This window comes from Falco biarmicus, chromosome 5, assembly GCF_023638135.1.
Source record: "Falco biarmicus isolate bFalBia1 chromosome 5, bFalBia1.pri, whole genome shotgun sequence".
Classification (NCBI taxonomy): Eukaryota; Metazoa; Chordata; class Aves; order Falconiformes; family Falconidae; genus Falco; species Falco biarmicus.
Window position 1 is genome coordinate 53,430,678 of NC_079292.1, and position 20,172 is coordinate 53,450,849.

General features: G+C 36.1%; 1 protein-coding gene across 11 annotated transcripts in view; it reads left to right on the top strand.

The window, feature by feature from the left end:
- PPFIA2 (PTPRF interacting protein alpha 2) overlaps nucleotides 1-20,172 on the top strand; it is a 352,109-nt gene that overhangs the window by 289,700 nt on the left and 42,237 nt on the right. For all 11 annotated transcript variants that reach the window (XM_056341426.1, XM_056341429.1, XM_056341434.1 and 8 more), the window contains 7 exons: nucleotides 7,238-7,321; nucleotides 7,670-7,801; nucleotides 8,790-8,852; nucleotides 11,125-11,216; nucleotides 14,764-14,899; nucleotides 15,366-15,586; nucleotides 18,092-18,329. In XM_056341426.1, the coding sequence (XP_056197401.1) occupies nucleotides 7,238-7,321; nucleotides 7,670-7,801; nucleotides 8,790-8,852; nucleotides 11,125-11,216; nucleotides 14,764-14,899; nucleotides 15,366-15,586; nucleotides 18,092-18,329 (966 nt within the window). The remainder of the gene's footprint in view (nucleotides 1-7,237; nucleotides 7,322-7,669; nucleotides 7,802-8,789; nucleotides 8,853-11,124; nucleotides 11,217-14,763; nucleotides 14,900-15,365; nucleotides 15,587-18,091; nucleotides 18,330-20,172) is intronic.

Genomic DNA, 20,172 nt, shown 5'->3' on the forward strand with positions numbered 1-20,172 from the left:
GAATGTCAGAATTTGGCCAAAAGACCAAATGAGCCTGTGTTTTATTTATCTTGTATACAACTTTGCAAACTGTAGAGCTTATTATAGTGCTGATTTGACAGCTCTGCAGTTTTAAAGTTCAGTACTTTTCATGGATCACATAAACGTAGCTTGGAACCAAGAACAACACTGCAGCTTATTTAAGTAGTTTTAAATTAGCTAGCTGGTAAACTGTTACCACACTAGCTATTCAATGAAAGCTGCAAGATCTACCTAAGGGGCTGAATGATGCTTAATTGATTTTGCCTTTGTTGAGCTTTGTGCCAGCATACATGTTGTCAGTAGGCCTCAAATTAGCTGGCTTCAGACTACCTTAAGTCTGTCTACCTGAGCTATGATCACTGCAATGTCCATGTATGCGAAGTAAAGGATGAATCGCCCAAATCAGCTAGTCTTTCTGCACTGCAAAAAAGTCAAAACTCATTCTTCTTTTTTTTGTACTATCTCAATGAAAGTGGCTTCTCTGAGATTAATGGGGTTACAATCATATGAAAGAGGTGAGTTAAGCCTAATATGTTTTACATGTTTTTTAAAGCAAAATAGTACGGGATAACTGAAAACCATGACTGCTTCACTGTGGGTAAAATACAAGACCAATTATTTTCACATGGAGATAAAACAGAGCAAACGTTCTGGATTTGGATGTGATTTTTTTTTTATTTATTTATTTTTTCCCCCTCATGTTTAAAATATGCATGTTATAATTCTGCATTCAATTTATTATACTCGTAATAAATCTGGGTTGGGATTCTGCAGTTGGGATTCTGCAAAAGAAGGATATAGAATGAGATCCTTCTATGGTGTCAGTTTTCAAAAAGACTTGTTTTTCTTTTAGATATATATATATATATGGGCTAGTGAATGTCTTTTGCTACTTTTCCATGCCCAAACTAGTTCATAAGGAGTGAACTTCCAAAAGTTTGGACTATACAGTGAACACAGATAAGTACACATAAATTTACCTGAATCATTTGAAATTTTCTTTGGCTTTGTTTTCACTGTGTTCTGCCCATTGGGTGAGCAACTGGAGGGTTAGTTAGCCTGTGGCAGACTAACCTGGAACAGCATGATCCCATGTACTGTGCTGTCCTGCCTGGCCGTTGCACTGGTATCTGTCTAGTCATGACAAGTAGCACAGCTCCTGGCATGTATCCCAAGATTTAGGTTGTCATGACTCATTGAGCCACCTTGTACTCACTCTCAAAGTATTGGTCTGTTTGCTTGCCCTGGAGAAGAGGCAATCGGGGGTAGAAAGAACCTCTCTCCAATATTAACTAAACCTTTCTTTATCCTGCAAGATGTTTATTTTCCTTGGAAGGGACAGATATTGGAGCATCCAGAATCTTCAGATGGTTAGTCTGTCAAATACTGTTTCTCCTTGCATGTATTCAAGGAGGGGTCTAGTAGAGACAACAAGCATCCACCTACTTTCATTCAATCACTCCCACTAGTAGTCACTCCTCCCCTCGGGTGCTTGTGCAGCAAAGGTACCATGTCACTGCTCTGATCACAAGACAGCAGTCAGCATTTTACTCCATCATTCCTGTATGCAGGTCACCAGAAATATCAACAGTGCTTTTTAGCTGCATTAGAGAAGCACTGAGATGGAGAAGAGGAAACCATAACCGTAATAAACCACATTTAGCATAGTAACACCTTCAGCTAATTTTAAAGGTGATAAAAAATTACTTGGAAGTTGGAGGCAAGTGGGACACAGTGCTTGTTTTGTGATAATGTGAGAATATGGTTTGCGTGAAGTAGGGAAGCTGCAGTAAAGTGGCAGGAGAAGGTCTGCAGTGGGAAGGATGGAAAGGGAGGAAAGTAGTTCTCCTGCAATAGGTGGATGTGGCTAAGAGAGAAACCTCTCTGAGAACAACAGAGCAACAGATGTAATCTGGAGAAGGAAGCTGATAAATCATCTGGAGGGGAAAAAAAATTATCTATGGGGAGGGAAGCCTGAGAAAACTCCATATTTAAGTGATGATTAAGACATCACTGTCTTCTCAAACCACCCTCTTCTTGTGCTTTCCTTCCCACAGAAGATTTTTTCCTGATGGGAGGAGAAATGAACAAAGCAAGTCTGACAGACGTAAATGGAAGGAGTTGCTTACTAAACCTATGAGATGTAGGAGGTAGTGGGGAAGTGAAGGAGGGGCAAGAATCTGTAGATCTAGTGACTGAAAGTTTGAGTTTCAGAAAAAGGGGTGACTTAAGCCAACATATTTTGTCACATTTGTAATAGGTTAGAAGTGAGCATGTGAACAAGTAGCTGATAACTTTGTGAGCTGTTGTGACTCAGTCACCATGATCACCTATTTTCACTTTCAATTACATAGCTCATTTCAATAATGCATTCTTTCTTCTTGAGTAACTCACTCATTCAAAGGATAGCCAAAAGAATGTGTTCCATAAGAAACCAGCAGAAAATCTAGAGACTGCAGATGTTCAAAAGCCAAGGTCTCAAAACTGTGGAAATTGGCTTGTGCAGTTAGAAAAGTTTGATTTGTTCCTGCAGCTCAGCACGAGGAAGAAAAATTATAGTGCCTGTACTGTACAGGTGCTTTCTGCATCTGAAATGGGATTTTTTTTTTTTTTTTTTTTCAACTAAGATGCAAAGACCTAGAAAATGTGCAGTGCCAACAGTTAGAGATGATGTGAAAGCAACATTCTTTTTGTGGGCGCATTAGCAGCAGGAGCAGCAGCAGAGTTTTAACAGGGTTAGAGAGCAATAATACAAGCTCCTTTGGTATTCCCTCAAAGCAAAATTTTTCCATTACTGTCTTATACTGGCTATTTCATAGCATATATGCAAAGTGAACATTAAGACTCATGCTGGTATCTCATAGGTGTCAGACATTGTTAGTTTTTGTCCATATATTTTTAATCCAGTCCAAGATGCACCGTTTCACAAATCTATTTATAACTGGCTAAATGGTTGAAATGCTAGTTGCTGAATACCATGCCATTTTTCTTACTAATCCTCCTGTACGGTATACTAGTGAGCAGGCATACAAGTCATATATTGAAAGGAAAAACGTAGAGTAATATCTGCCAAGCAAGTAGTCACACAAGTTCCACTTTAGAAAGTTTTTAACTCAATTCTTAGCAAAGCAAGCTGGAAAAAATCCAACTTCTGTTTCTGAACCTCAGACTCTATAATTGTCCCTTCTGTCTCTCGTGTATCCGAAATTCTGCTATGGGAACACAGCTGTCACTGGTGGCTCAGCCTCTACCTTGTCCCTCAAACTGCACTGCAGAGATGGAGACATTCAATATTTTTGTGGTAGGCTCCAAAGTGTTTTAAAAAGCTTATTCAAGTGGCAGTGTCTGAGGCTGACTAGCACACATGGACAACAAAAAAGCGTAGCCACCACAGTCATATCAGTCCTAACAGTATGGCTTGGGGAGGTTTGTGCAAGAGGCATTTGCAAATCCCTTAGGGAATACCTGAATTACTAGGTCTTTTTGTCTGAAAGGGTCTCTTTGAGACCTAGGTTGGGGCCTTCCTCAGCATAAATGGCAATGAGAGGTGTTGAAACCCTCATTTTGGGAGCATGTTCCAACTAGGCACACCAGGAGATGGAGGGGCTGCTCTTTCCTATTGCAGCGCTTTGTCTACAGATGGATTTCGGCAAGTGAGAGAAAAAAGAAGTATGTGCTACGTGTGTTTCTGTGTTTGTAGACCTTACAGATGACACCTTTGTGATTTATGTCCCTGCTGCGGGGGCTGCTCATGCATTTGGCACACAATAAATTAAATCCTTAAATAATTAGAGCCCAAAGTAGGTACTAAGGCTGCGTACATGTTCTCTACCAGACAGGCAGTTGAGCCTAACTGTTTAACATCTCAGTTATAAAATAATTTGGTTTTTCAAAGTAATACAGAATACACTCTAGGAACAAACAAATGAAGTACAAATAGATGAAGGAAACAAAATATTCAAATACATTTTAAGTGTTTAGAATAATGACATTTATTTTGATTCTAAGGCATATTGAATTTTAACTACAGTCTTTTTTATCCTACTAAAGAGATGTAAAGGGAGATGAATGTGGAGATCAGGTCTGTTTTCTTTTATGCTGGAAAGTGAAGTACAGGTACTCTGAGCTATATTCAGGAAGATTTTTTTAACGAGAATGTACCTATGAACATTTTAATACTCTTAGTGAAATAACTGAAAACTATCATGCAAAAAGATTTAAATATACTTAACCATATACCTAACTGAATTATTAAAGCAGTAGGAAGTTATGAAATAACAGAATCGTATAGCTATAAGAATCTTAAAAGAACACCATGTTCTTTCAAGAAAGTTTTCTGTGTAAGAGTTCAGATAACATACATAATTCTGACAGCAGTTTTATTCCTCCTCTTCCAAATAATAGTTAGGCCTAAAACCACAATTATTTTATGCATTGAAAAGACTGTTTCCTGCTATGGAATAAGGTGTGGCATGGTTTGGACTGAAAATTTATTTTTTAGTTTGAAAAATAATTGTAAATGACATAGCTAGCTAGACCAGCTTCTCAAGGACAGGTTATGACAGCACCACATTTCAGAAGACTTGGATGAGATCCCCTTTGAACCTAGAAGTATTGGTTTGGTTATCTTCATATTTTGCATTAACCTGCAATTAAGTGTATAGAAGCAGTGAAGTTTATGTAACTTGCTTTTAACGTTTGTAGTCAGCTAATGAAGCTTCTAAGTAGCTTAATTATGTAGGATGATACCTGCAATGGGTTCTGTATCCTCCTCAATGAAAATGGTTTCAAAAGAGGTAGAATTACTTTAAGCCTTCATCATTAGCTCAGAGCTTTGATGATTTCAGATCTTCTCCTGACCCTTTAAGACACATTAAGGGAAGGCCTTGAAGCAATAGTGCAGCCAGGACTCAAAAAGGGGGAAAATTTATCTTCTACAAAGGAGGATAAAGCTTGGCCACTTTGTGGAAGGGATAGCATGATCTGGTTTTCTGCAATCACAGGTACATAACTTTTTCAACCCTGGCTTTCTATTTATCCAATTGGGAGAGGAAGCAGTGCATTAGCACTGGTGTGTTGACACAAACTAATATGTAAAACTGAAAGTTAAAGTAAAGAAAAACATAAAGGGATTGTCACTGGTCCAAGTCCTAATAAATAGACAAAATAGTTTCAGATAATTAATAAGTTCAAATATGCCACAATACACCTGCTTTATGATCAGGAACAATAACTGGACTATTTGATAAGCTTAGTTACGAAGTATACTGACTTTCCCTTAAATTTTGCAAGAATCCGAGTTTGGTGAAATAGACAAGAATAGTAGTGATCTTCAAAGTTAAGCATTATTCTTTTGTATATACAAAGTAGGATTTTCTCATATGGATGTCTTCATATCAAAAGCTGCAATTTATATTTATAAATCAGTAGATCACAGGTTTGTGTTCTGTCTGATCTTTCAGTCTTGATAATACTACTGATTTTAAGTTATGGGTATTTTAAATTATGATGTACATCTGGAATTATTTTGGTATCTATTCCTAATTATTCTGACAGTTCATTAGTAGACAACAGTATGAAAAACAATCTCACTAAAAAAATACAGTTGTAAAATTAGTTGAAAATTGTATATATTCAAGTTGGCTCATCTGAAGATGGAGTTCAGGATCTCTTTCTGAGAGAGGGTAAATTTGACAGAGTAAAATGTCATTTGACAAGCACAAGCTCACAACTCAAAGTCATCACTAGCACTGTCTATATGCCTTATGCATGTTCCTGTTTCCATAGCAGCAAATCCAATACAGCATTTCCCTTTCTATAAGGGTCTTTTTTTTTTTCATTTTGAATGATAACACAGACTTGTTTGATATGACAATAACATGAATATTCATATTTTGCAACAAATGACCTAATTAAGGTCAACTTCTGTCAGAAACAGTAATGAATCTTTGGATGGATTACAAATTCTATACTCAGTAATGACTTTTCATTCCTATTAATGAGTTTTTATTTATAGGTTCTTCTTTTATCTGATGACCTTGATCTTCCAAAGAGATCCACCAGGGTGGATCCTTTCAAAGGGGTGAAAACTATACTGTCTATTTGATTGAAAGGGCTTATGTAGTGTATTCTAAAATGGAATACTAAAGCTTGAGCCTTTTCTCTTTAGACCTTCTGTTTTCTAGAAGTTAGGGAATGTACCATAACATTGCATAGTTCTGTAACTGACTGATCCATTATTTTAGTATTTATGCATTGTGTTCATTCCTAGAAATGATAGAATTATAAAGGATTTTCTGACATTGGCCTCGCAGAGTCCTGTTCCGGTGTTTAGTTTGCCATAAAAAAAAAAAAAAAAAAACCTAAACCAAAAACCACCAACCAACAACATTAGATTAGACAGTATTGCTTTGAATCCACTCTGTAGTAATATGTCATCAGCCAGCCATCACTAACCTTGAACTTCCATTGTAGGTTGATAGCTTTTTTAGCATTCCATTATTTTCAGTTTCTCCACATCAACTGCATCATATTCACCAAGTATCAGTGTAGTTTATTCCATGTAAAAATCTGTCAGTTAAAAGTATGAAATTTTCAGTCACACTTTTCTTTTAAGCATTCTGTGCTGTGTTCTGTTCAGTGTCAGTGTCTTTAGTTCTGATTTTTCAATTTTGTCCCTCTCCTTTTCCTTGACTTGTTAGTCTGATCCAACCTCTTCTACCTCATCTGATGATTATCAATATGTTATGGAAGCTAAACTACAAGAAATGATCTCCATACGTAGGAAGGTAGTCCTACTGGACTTTACTTTCTATTGCTAAATAGAATCCATCTGAGTTGTTTTCATTTTCTTTAACTTATTTTATTAATTTTTTTTATTGATAATCAACCATCGTGCAGTTCAGTGCTTCAGGAGCTTACAATTTTACGATGGCAGGTTTGTGTTCAAACCATGCACAGTCTGCATGTTACATTTGGCTGATTTCATTGCTCATAAATAAATCCAATGTTTTGCTGATGCTTGGATGTAACAGGCCTTTGTAGCTGACACATTTCAAGCAATGCTGTTCAGCTGCCTGTTTAAATAAAGTTTCTTTTTGGAAAACTAAGTTTGCAGTTAGTAGTAGCTTGCTTTATGTTTTGTTTAAACTTTACTGAGATAAAAACTTACGAAGTCACTTAAATTATAGACAGAGTCTTTCTATTTTTTTTCCAGGCAGAAGAAAGACATGGAAACATTGAGGAACGTATGAGACACTTAGAAGCTCAACTTGAAGAGAAGAATCAGGAACTTCAAAGAGTATGTGTATTGCAGACACTTTCTGTGCACTTTTGTCAATGTAGTGCTAATTATACACTCCAGCACACAAATCTATCTATCTACTAGTAAATGTTTCATAGCAGTGATGGCAGCATCTTCCCACTTTACTTAACCACCTTCATATACTAGTTTACATCTAGCTGCAGTGTTCAAAGTATTTTGCTGATACAAAAATGAATGTGCATTAATCAGTAACTTTAATTGTATTTCCTGTAGAATTTCTTCAGTTAGTTACCATAACTTTTTTTTATTTATTTTTTAGTGATACAAGTCTATACTGTTTAATTTTGGACCCTATCAGTTTTTCTCTTCTATTCTATATTAAAGGCAAGGCAAAGGGAAAAAATGAATGAAGAGCACAACAAAAGATTATCGGATACCGTAGACAGACTTTTGACAGAATCCAATGAGCGTCTGCAGCTGCACTTAAAAGAGAGAATGGCAGCACTCGAAGAAAAGGTACAGTGCAAAGGGCAGTATAAAGTTCAGCTTAATAAGGATTCTCCTGTATGAAACATTCTACTTTTATCATGAAGCATCACGCTGATTTTGTATTACCAATTACCACAGTGATGGTTTAACTTATGCATTCAACTCTTAGTTCAAGAGTGCGCTCAAGCACCTTTTCAAAACTACTGAAAACTGGATACGCTGAATATTATGAGTCCTGTTTTGTCAGGGGGAGCCTGGTGGAGAGCCTGTGAAGGCCCAGTGCGCGAGGTGCCATGAGGCAGTGAGAGGAAGCGGGTGGGAACTGAGGATTGGCCACACCTCAGACATGCTGTCGTTCCTGTATTTTAACCTGCTGATTTTACCCAGCTTCCTCTGGAAAGCGTAAAGTCCTGTCACCACAGGAGAAGGACCATCTACCATTGGAAAGGGAATTTTATTGACAGGTTTTCTGTCATGTGAGACACACTAGGCCTGAAAAATTCAAGTGCCATGACCTTTATGTTCACCCTCCTTAATCCCTCCCTCTTCTACTTATTCACCTTCAGTTTGATTCTGAGGGGAATCTTGCAGTGTCTTTCAGAGAGATATTTTAGAATCTTACAGAGGATTGGTTTATATCATTGAAACAAAATGTTGTACAAAGGAAGAAAAAGGCCCGCCAAAAGCAGAACCTGGGAAAAATCGTTGTGTCAGAATGTGACAGTTACTCAGTTCGATGAAGATGCAAAGTTTTCGCTGTTCTTGAAGAACCATGGTCCTACATATTTGGATTATTTCCAGTGTTTAAAATGTAATATATACTCAAACTGGAGCATTAAAGGATTTTAATTTTACACTCCAGTGAATATGAACTTTGCTAACATGTACATGGAGACTACATGTATATGGTGATAAATAATATATTTCTATATGGACATATAATATTTAACATGTCTCTAATTTCTTTCTATTTTTTCTTTTCTTCCCCCCCTCCCCCTCTTCTTTTTATTTCTAGAATGTTTTGATTCAAGAATCTGAAAGTTTCAGGAAAAATCTGGAAGAGTCTTTACATGACAAGGTACTATAAAATACAGTGATTTTATCTTTTTGTCAGAATTTATATATTTATTGTTTGGAGATAAGTATATGGTACATTAATTATTCATCTAGCATGTAAAAATTTCCTGGCATCAATGATAATTCCTTTAATTACCCAGATGCCTTAACTAGCCTTTGAGGGTCTCCAGCAATTGTTCTGAGCTAAGTTCATGGTTGAGATCCTGGCCTCAGGAAGTCAATACTAAAATTCATATTGATTTTACTGACTCTGGAATTTTTGTTCTATCAGTTTTAATTCTGAAAAAGTCTTGTTTAACGGAGAAGTATGCATAACTGGTTACACTTTCATAGTGAAGAATGTAATTGCTTGATTTGATGCTGTTCTTCTTAACAGGGGTGGTACATTATGCTAAATACAGCTGAAAGTGACCTTTCTTAGTCCATTGCAAATTAACCCCTAATACAGTTTAGTAAATCAGTCTAATTATAATTATTTGTTCCAGTCCCAAATGTTAGGATTCTGTTTTGAAGTTATACTTGTCTTGAGTTCAGTAGAATACACAACTGTATTGGCATTCAGATTCACAGAAGTGGTTTTGTAATGTATGAAATCCACTTAAAAGTGATTGTACAGAATTTAAAAATAGCTCCATTCAACTCAAATATATCATATGACATCAAAATCAAGAACTTTGAGAAAAATAACAAAAGAAATATCTGTTCAAATAAATTGTCATTTTCATCTACATTCAGTAACCTTGTAGACAGGCAGCAAGATTATAAAGTCTGAAAAAGGAGCTTATAGTGCCTTTTAAATAAAATTTCTGTGCTGTACTACCACAGTTATAAGGTGATTCAGATGTTGCAGAATCAGGATCATACTTCACCATCAATTTAGATGACAAAAAAGACAGTTCTAAAGCTGTGTCAATGAAAACAAAAGTTTCTATCATTTTGCTACCAGAGAATCTAAACCTGAATTACAACTACCAGTTTTGTCTGTGAAAATAAGGCATTTTTCCAATATTATATCCAAAAGAACTTTGTTGTTTTAATAGTGTTAGAGTGGAAGTGAATACAGTGGCTAATTCTTTTTCAGTCTGTTTTCTGGCTTGAATGTACTTATCAACTCTTGAAAAAGATGAAAAATCTGGTACAAAAATCTACATTTGTATCAAAAGTATTTTTGTGAAGATATTTTTATTTATCATTTTTATTGATTCTTGCTTAAGGGTGGGAAGTGAAATAAATAGAACACCTTCACTGCCACTCTGTACAATTGGAGGTGAGTTCTCTTCACACACAACCACATACATCTGATTCCAAGGCTTCTAAGTTCCCACATGGAAACATTTATTTGTTCCACTGTGATGAAGCAATTTCAGATAGACGGACACAACAGCAGATGTTAATAATTTCTAAATGACTAGTGAATGATACAAATAGAGTGACCACCAAGTCATCTCAGTAATTCTATTCAGCCCAGAAACAGTGTAAAAATACCGTGTAAGAATTACTGAATTTGATATTACTTAAGTGGAGATCCTTTTGCTTCCTAGCATTTTGGAATCCTGAACATTTTAAACTCTAGGAATGGCAGTTTTATGTCTTCATCCCATTTTGTCTTTTAATTTCTTTTTTAAATTCTTTGATTTCTTTTTATTAGTAGATGATAATTATTTGTACAGTTTGGGAACAGGTGCTGTTTTCCCTAGTGGTTTCTGTCAATAGTCTTATTGTTGGTTCCAAAAATCCAGCTTTTTGTGGCATGCTGTCATTTTTCACCAACAGGACCTGATACTGGAGTTTTGTCAGCTCCCAAGAACAAGCTGTAAAGCTGCAGTTCAACACCTAAAATGGGGTTGTCTCTCAATATGTGTCTCTATCAGTGAATAAAGAGGCTGGGACACAATCTTGGTCTCTAAAGGGCAAATCGCTTGTCACACACTGAAGTATTGCTGGCATGGAGAGTGCAGTTAGTACACTACTCAGTGCTAGTTGTTCTTTTCCTCACCCTAGCTTTATAAGAAGAAAAAAAAAAAAGTTTCAAGCAACAACTTGTCCTGCCATCCCTTCCAGTAGTGTAAAAACAGTAGAGTGCTATAAAACTTCCTCTTGACATATGTCTTATTAGCAATACTGAGACTTGAATGAGTTCACTGCCTTTTCTTATAATCACTACATTCAGTGATGCATCTTTTATTACTTGTTTAGTTTTACAAGAGCAGGATCTCATAAAGTAAATGTATTTTATATCACAAATAAGTATATCTTACTATTTTCATTTCCAGGAAAGACTTGCTGAAGAAATTGAGAAACTGAGATCTGAACTGGATCAAATGAAATTGAGGGCTGGTTCTTTAATTGAACCCACCTTGTCAAGGTATTATTTAATGACAAAAGTTTCCTCACTTTGAGTTGAAGTCTAACATAAATATGTGTCAAGCCTTTACAACAGGGATGTGTTCAGTCCAAGCATAAAAAGAGCCATTCATTACTTTTAAAATGTAAAATCTGTGCAATTATTGTTATTATTACTGTTGCTTTTCACTCTTTTCATAGGTAAACGGGGCCTTATAACAGTAAGTATACACTGAAATATTACTGAGATTAAGGAAAGTCTTTTAAATTATGGAATGTTTTCAAAAGTATATCCAAAGACTCATTTTTTCCCCCCAGGAAATCTTAAAAAATAAGGTTGAAACATTCATCTTTATGTTTTCAGTGCTGAAGCTGATGAGCATATTTATGATCATATTTATTTATTCTATCAATTATATCTAATAATTATTTTTTATTAGCAAGAAATCTCAGCTTTGCTTATTGCGTAGCATAAGACCACATATCTTCAGCTAAAGGTGAAGGCAGTATTCAGAAAGATCTGAAAATATCATAACAGGGCATGAAATTTTATGCCTCTTTCTGGCAGAAAAGCACTATGGGAGCAATAGTGAGACAAACAGGATACTAAATTATAAATCTAGAAAGTCCTTCTTGCCTAAAAGTATCCCTGAAAATAAAATTGTTACTCTATTGATAATTGTGCGCTATGTTCTATTTTGATAACAAGCAACATGTAAACTTTGGAAGTCTGCCAGCCAAAGCACGTGGACAAAGACTAAATTCAGATCTCTGTAATCCTCTAAAATTATCCTTGTTGGATTTTTTTTTTTTTTTTGGTTACATCAGGTATTGTCTGCCCATTGTTTCCACAGACATCTTGCTCAGTACCTGCACATGGTTTCTCCCTCAGCCTTTTGCCATCTCTTGGAATAAGATTTTTCTACACATGGAAAAGTGTAAATTGATGAAATTCAGAATATGGTGCTTTTAACTGTTCAAATTTTTGTTCCTTTGGGAGTGTAAGTGTGACTACAGGCAGAGACAACTTTTCAGAGTACTTGTGAGGACACAAACTATTGAATTGCTGGGACAAACAGCAGAGATTTTTTTGGAGCAGCTATCCCTTGTGAACAGCAGCGTTTTTTGCTGGGTAGATGAGTATCATTAGCTTGTGCTTTGTAAATAGGAGTCTGATTAGCCCTTGTCAAAGGACTCTTAGGACTTGATAAGCTGTCTAAATGTCTTGGGAATTCAGCAGGTTCCCCTAAAACAGTATAAGTCCCCTTCTATGGTCTCACCTCATGAAGCTACCAGCCCTCTCAGGAAAAGAGAGCTATTAGCATTAAATACTAATTGTTCTCAGCCCCTGTTCAGTTCTATATTTGCAGGAGCTTGTTCTTTCCACAGAATAATTGAGCTGGTCAGCAGATAAATATCTGCTGCCAGAGACTGGAAGCTGGGCTGTTTCTTTTCTCCTGCTGACTGGCTGTACAAGTGCTAAGTATCATCAATTATTGGAGCAAAGTTCTATCACAGAAAATACTGTACATAGAAAATAAAAAGCAGTCGCTGCCCTGTAGGGTTTACTATGTAACAGATGAGAAACATACAGACAAACTAAACACAAAAATAAAAAAGATTACTGTCTGGTGCTATAGAGGGAGGGCTCAGGATATTGGTAGACGAATTGTTGTCAAGTTTTCTTATTAGTATAATGATTAATGAGTTTTAGAGATTTTTTTAAAAGATAAATTCGTAATTTTTGTAATATTATGAAAGTTTCTACCAGGCATGACAGGAAGAATAAGAGAAGACAAAGTGATGGTTGTTCAGAAAAAGACATTTATGACAACAGTGTGAGCTCTGATGTATGCTTTACCCAGAATATAAGTTCTAAAATATTATTCAGCATCTGTGACATTTTAATGTATCTGATTTGATTACTATGGCACATACATTTCAGGAATTCTGGTACATCTTTTTAAAATTTGTTTTCTTATGGTATTTATTTTTTTGTAAAACAAACTGTATTGGTGCTTGAAATCCTTTCATTACTATTTTAGATTTGTCACAGTACTTATAATACCAGACAGTAATTACATTTCTTCATACCATTCTGTTAAGTAGCCTGTAGTAGAGACTTTCATGTTTTTCCATTATCTTAATGCATTTTGCATTTATCAATAAACAGGCACCACAGTTTTAATATCTTATCTTTCACTTTTACTTTATTAAAATGACGTTTGAAACTAGAGACCAATGCTTCAGTCTTCCAAGAGTATGTTTTAATTTAAACTAGGTTCTTCGCAAGGAAAATCTCTACCTTTAGAAACAGACACAGAAGCATAGCCCAGAAAAACAGTCATACTTTCAGCATAGATATATGTGGTTTTCTGAATTATTTCCTTCATTGTGGGAAGCAGACATTCTTTCGTGTAGCTTTTTTATGTCTAGGATTAAAGCCATCATTTTCTTAAACAGCATTCTTTTCAAAAACACATGTTTAAGGACAAAACTTAGTCCTATTTTGTTTCCCAAAACTGATTCTTAACATTGTTGTGCACCCTATATTTTTCTGTAGGTGATTGTGAGCATTTTTCCCAAGTTTAGAAAAATGAACTCTCAGTACAACATTGACCTCTCGTTATGCTCTTACAGATAACGAAATGTCAAGCATAGTATGTATTTGTTTATAGCAAATCCTAAAATCAGTTGTCTTATTAGTGTAGTACTTGTTACATTTCATTTTTCTACTATAGTCATACTATTCATATATTTTTATGTGGAGATAGCTTATGTGTTAAGAACTAGAAATGATTCGGGTCTCCACTGCTGTGGTTAGATGCTGAAATGGTGCACAGAGCCTTTGCTCTTCTGAGTCAGCTACACAGCCGGCCAGCAGATGCTTTTATTGTACCACGCAGGAAACTACTGCTGCTGTTTGACAAAGGACAGAAAAGCCAGGGGCCTTTGCCTGCAATCCAGAAAAGATATGATGAAGTCCTCACATATATGCCTCACCACAATGTCCCAAAACTTACCAGGACTACAGGAAATATTGGGGTTAAAACTGTCAGAAGCATCATCAAATGAAGATGAATCATTCATAACTGATGTCATATATCACAGGGCAGTTCACTAATATTTTCATAATGTAGAGCACAGACTTACAGTAGGAAAGCATAACAGATATCCTTACTCATGAACTTGTATCGTGCTTACAGTAACTTCAGGTGCATTTATTCATGATTGTAATGGTAGAAAATATACAGGACAGTACATTCAGCAGCCAGTTCTGTTGTTAATCCTGAAATCCACTTGTTTTTTCATGGCAAAGCTTTGGATGATAAGTTTTACCATGCAAGTCCTTCACTTTGAAAAATCAAAGGGTTTGTTTGTTTGTTTCCTTAATTTTCTGGTAATGTGATTTCAAGTTTTCACTTTTAAATTTTAATTTTATGTGGATTTGTAATTTATTATATGATACATAATAATTTGTTTTAAAAAATATATTCCTAGACTGAAGGTCATTGGATTGTTGTTATTCCTATTACTCTCTCAGTCTACTTATGTGGTCCTTTTTATAGGCCTCACCTTGACACATCGTCAGAGCTGAGGTACTCTGTGGGCTCACTGGTGGATACCCAGTCTGACTATCGGTCGACTAAAGTGATAAGGCGACCTAGAAGAGGCCGGATGGGAGTACGCAGAGATGAACCAAAGGTTAATCCCTAATTTCTTCTCATATATTCCCTGATAAGAGAACGTTTCAGGCTGTTAAGCTTAGTTTGTATTTTTCCAGAAAAAAATAGCAATAAAAAACCCAACAACCCACCAAACAAGAAAACCCAACCCAAATGTCAGGGTTATTTTCTATACATGCTCAGACAAGGGTACTGTTGTACTGAAATGAAGGCAGAAAAGGTTGAAATTCAGACATCAAAGTTCAAGCATGCTTCATACTCTATCTTTTCTGGGTATCTTTTTGTGTAAATTTTCCTAATAGCAATTTTACATACCATGAGAAATAATTTACAAAATTTGCAGTAATACTGCAAGTATTAATGGAGAATTAATCTTTGAATAAGTATTCTTAAACGTTAGTTGCTTTCCTTTCCCATGTTATAGAAGCTCAACTACGCAGTTGTTTTCTATAGAATAAGCCATATACATCCTAATTCCTGCTCAGGTGAAATCACTTGGAGATCATGAGTGGAATAGAACCCAGCAGATTGGCGTTTTGAGCAGTCATCCATTTGAAAGCGACACTGAAATGTCCGACATCGATGATGATGATAGAGAAACGCTTTTCAGCTCCATGGACCTCCTGTCACCAAGTGGCCATTCTGATGCCCAGACTCTGGCCATGATGCTTCAGGAGCAGCTAGATGCAATCAATAAAGAAATCAGGTATGTAGCCTGAACCAGCTGAGATGCATTTATGAATACAGCTTCAAGCTTCCTTTAGTGCATGAGTTTAGGCACATAGCAATTAGGAAACAACTTGTACTTTTAAAGGATTGATAATATGTCTGCTTTTTATAGGATAGTATTGATTGTGAGGCAATAACAGTGACATCTTCATTTCCTAACTATAGAAATGCCTTTCAGAAAATGTTCCAAGTGAAGAACTGCTGGCCAATTGAAAAGAAATACGTTAGAGAAGGCTAACACATGGCAGATTTGACAGATTACTATTCATAGTCCTCTTTTCAAGGTCTTTTTAACTGTTCTGCATGACTCCACTTACTCAGTAATGACTTTCTATCAGAAATATTTTATTTCAATACTCTTCAGGCTTTATTCTGGTAATTATTTCTATGTTGCATCTAATGTAAGCCATGTTTTCTAAGACATAGTTTTGATTTTCTATGGAGACATAGAATGTGATTTTTCATGCTCCAGGTTGGGTTATAGTGCTTGGAAGTAGGTGGTAAATTGAATGTATGTAATAATTTCTGTACAAATGTAATTGAGTGATAGAGAATCCAATATCATATTTTAATTAAGTGATTTTTATAAATGAAACCATGTTTTAGGTTTAAAGCGTTCCTATATGCTTTTCAGGAAGGGTAACTTTAGAAAAACTTGGTGTATGAAAAACATCCTCTCATTAGTGACTGTTTCTCTAGAACGAGGTGAAGGAGAAAATACTAAATGTTTAAGTGACTTTCTGGTAATACTATAGACAGAAAAGCTGTGGTTAGAAATATAATCAAAACCAGATTAGTTTTTTGCCAGATCTGTCTTTATCTGACAAAGTAATATTAAAGGGAGAACTCTATTGGAATATATTGAATTTGAATAACTTTTCTATTCAGAGGGAAACTTTTTGTTGTAGATATACAGCTTTTCTTTATTCAGATAGGATTACACTGCAATTTTCTCAAACGTCTTATTACCCCTGTCCGAATAGAGAGTCAAAGAGAAATTTTGTTGTTGGGAGGGTAAATATCAGTAAAACAGTGTACGTAAAAGAGAGAATCTTAGCCATATTTTCTGGTTTTACAAAGAAGTCAGCACTGTGACCGGTTCAGGAAGCTGTTAATGCCGCAAATGTATTTGTTTTTCAAAATACTTATATTTTCACATTACAACAGGTAATTATGTAATACCGTAAAGTTTTTCACACAGAGTTGTACCTGCAGGTGACATAGTAGGATATTATATGTGCCGCCCTAAATCAGATCACTGTTTTACTTAACAGAGGATCTTGACTTAGATGTTAGGTATTTTATCTCAAAAAGGAAGCAAGGATGCACATTTTATATAGGCATTTTTGAGAGTAGTTTATTTCCCCTACTGCTAAGCTTATACTGAAGTATAAGCTTTTATTACCATCACCATCAGTATTAAACAACCAGGTGACTAATTTTGTGGGGTTTTCTTTATGTGTTTCAGGAAAAAATGGTTCTACAAGGATACTCTTAAAACTGTACTGCATTTAACATTTTCATGTTTTTTCTTTTCTTTTTCTTGACAAACGCTGTAAGGGTTTATAAAATTATTGGAGGTACCAAAGGAGATTAAAAATGTATTTTGCCTTTGATTTGTTTTATTATACAAGATCATTCAGAATTTAGATTACTCAAATAAAAAAGACTGTTATAATTCCCTTTCAAAATATTATTTGCCTTTAAGTTTCTACCACATCTCATTTCAGAAAGAACTGTAGCCATTTTATAAAATTTTTGAAATGGAGGTTCAGAAGAAAGATTTATCACAGCATGGAAATTTGTAGTTTTCTATTTTCAATGTATTATGGTTTCATTTATTGTACTTGCTTCTTTTCACTCGGCAAAGCCTGATTCACAGTTTCAGCCTTCCCTATTGAGGCTATAGATGTTTAAGCAGCTTATATTTGTTGCTGACAAGAAAACTATTTTAATGAAATTTACTTTAAAACTCAGTGCTTTTGAAACACCTGTCATTTTTTCATCAATTTGTGGGGATGAAACTGACAATTTGTTTGGTATACATGGATTATCTTAGCAGTTCCCTTCTTACAGGCCCAATTTCATTTGACTTTAAATTTGTGTTTGTGCTTTAGTAACAGAAAATCAGATAAGACCAATTTAAGGTTGGGCTTTGTTTCCTATGGTAAATTGGATTGCTAACACCCTCCCTTGTACTTTCTCCTTTGCGAAGGAACCAATATTCCTGAAATGTCATATGTCAAGTCTTGTTGTTGGGCAGATTCTTCAAACAGTTTTTGAGGATGGAGGAATTGAGAAAAAGAATTTTATAATTCTGGTGATCAAAAAAAATACTCTTTTCAGTATTATTTTGGAGTTTATCTAAGATACCCATCTTTGTTTTCTTTTACTTTCAAATCTCCTTTGAGATGAAACATGTTTTAGTTTTCCTTTTGGAGTATGCAGAGACAAATACAACCACATTATTTTATTTAATAAGGTTAATCCAAGAAGAGAAAGAGTCGACAGAACTGCGTGCCGAAGAGATAGAGAACAGAGTAGCTAGTGTGAGTCTGGAAGGCTTAAATCTAGCCAGAGTCCACCAAGGTACCTCCATTACTGGCTCAGTGACAGCATCATCACTTGCGAGCTCATCTCCTCCCAGCGGACACTCGACTCCTAAACTCACCCCTCGCAGTCCAGCCAGGGAGATGGACAGAATGGGGGTTATGACGCTGGTAAGAAACTTTGTGATGCCAATTTTAGATGTGAAGTTTCTAGTATTAATTACTTCATATTTTCACCGTATGAATGGCTTATCTCTCTGATTCTTTATTCACTTCATCATATATACAGATATTAAAGTACTTAGAATATGGATGTTTGGGTGGGTTTGGGTTTTGTTACTGTGCTTTTGAGCATTGCATGATTCACCAGGGATATAATGATCTGAGGATCAATGGCCTTCAGCACACAGGTGGTGGAATTAGTAAAAAGAGAACTGATCACTGGAATACTGCAATTACATATAATTACATATTAATTTACTGTTTAATTAATTAAACTGTAATTAATTTATATGTAAAAATATTTACTAATTAAAAGCTCTGAAGTTATATAGTTATTACACAGCCATCTGTGGAACTATTGCTGAGTTTAAACCTCCAAGGAATGCCTAGAAGACATTAAAACCTTCTACTACTTCATACATATAATCATTAGGATATACTTCTATATTTGGTATACTCTTTTGTACTTGCAGCATGCATTTTTCATGACAGTGTATCAAGGACTTGAAATAAGTGCTTTGTTTCCCAATAATTAATTTAACTGATATATTTCAACATTACAAGCAGCACACAAACAGATACCAAGCCATCAAATTATCATGCAAAGCATTTCTAACATTACAGTACCTTTGAGGACATATTCTGAAATGGCTGGTTGAAAAGGGGTTTGCAAAAATTTTAATTTTGGACCTAGACAAAAATAAACAGTACAACAGTCAAGTAAGTGAAGGTAGTATGTGTTGACATACTCAAGATGTACAGCTCTGATATTCAGTAGAGTGCAGACACAGAGTTTGTTGTCCAGTCTGTGCTGCAACCCAGTCTGGATCCTGGACAAATTCATCCCTTTAAGCACTAGGAGAAAATCAAAGCAGCCCACGCTGCTGATCTTCACATACAGGGAGGAGAACAGGGTATGTGTAGCCTCATTTTTTTTTTTGCTGTTTCTCCAATAATCATAGTGTCACCCATATCCCCTTATGGCCCATTCCTGGGAAGCAGCAGCACTGGTTCCCTATGGAGCCTCTCAGCAAAGGGGAAATGAGCCTTGATCTCAACCAGAAAGCATAAATCAGCTCTTCTTGCAGGAGAAGGTTGCTCAGAACAGCTGGGAGTGGAGCCTTGCTGTTTATTCTGCTTTTCTGGGAGTAGGGACTTCTGTTTTACCATCATCTAGCTGACTACTCCCTTTTCCTGGGAGCAGACAACTACTTATATCCACCTCTACTTCTCCCAGTTTAGGATGGTGTTTGCTGCCTTCTTGGGAACTAAAGACACCAGAGTGGAGGTCAGGGCTGGCACTTGTGGCAGGCTGTGGCACTGATTCTCTGCTGCCCCCAGTTCCCACTGCCAAAGTGCAGAAATGAAAATATTGGTGGTGCAGACCATTGTGAAGGAGGTGGGTGCACAGACAGCTGTGGTGCCACACACTTCACTGAAGCAGCACCTTCCCAAATATGCAGTTTGGCTCCATTTCACCAGCTATTTAAACTAAGCCATCCCGCTACAGACAAATAGCAGTGGTTAAAACTGACCTTCCAGCAGACACCTGCACTGCCTGGTTGTCTTGGTTGGGACACAGCAGCTTTGGGTCAGTAGGTTGCTCAGATTCAAATACAAAATGACAGCACAGTCCACAACTTTGCTCACCCTCATCAGCCATTTCAGAACACTTCTGGACTGCACTGTTTCAGCAGGAGTTCATTGTTGAATACTCCTCCTTACTGACTGGGGACAGACACAAAAGGCTATCAGACACCCTCTAAGTAGAAACTTTGAGTTGGGAAGAGTT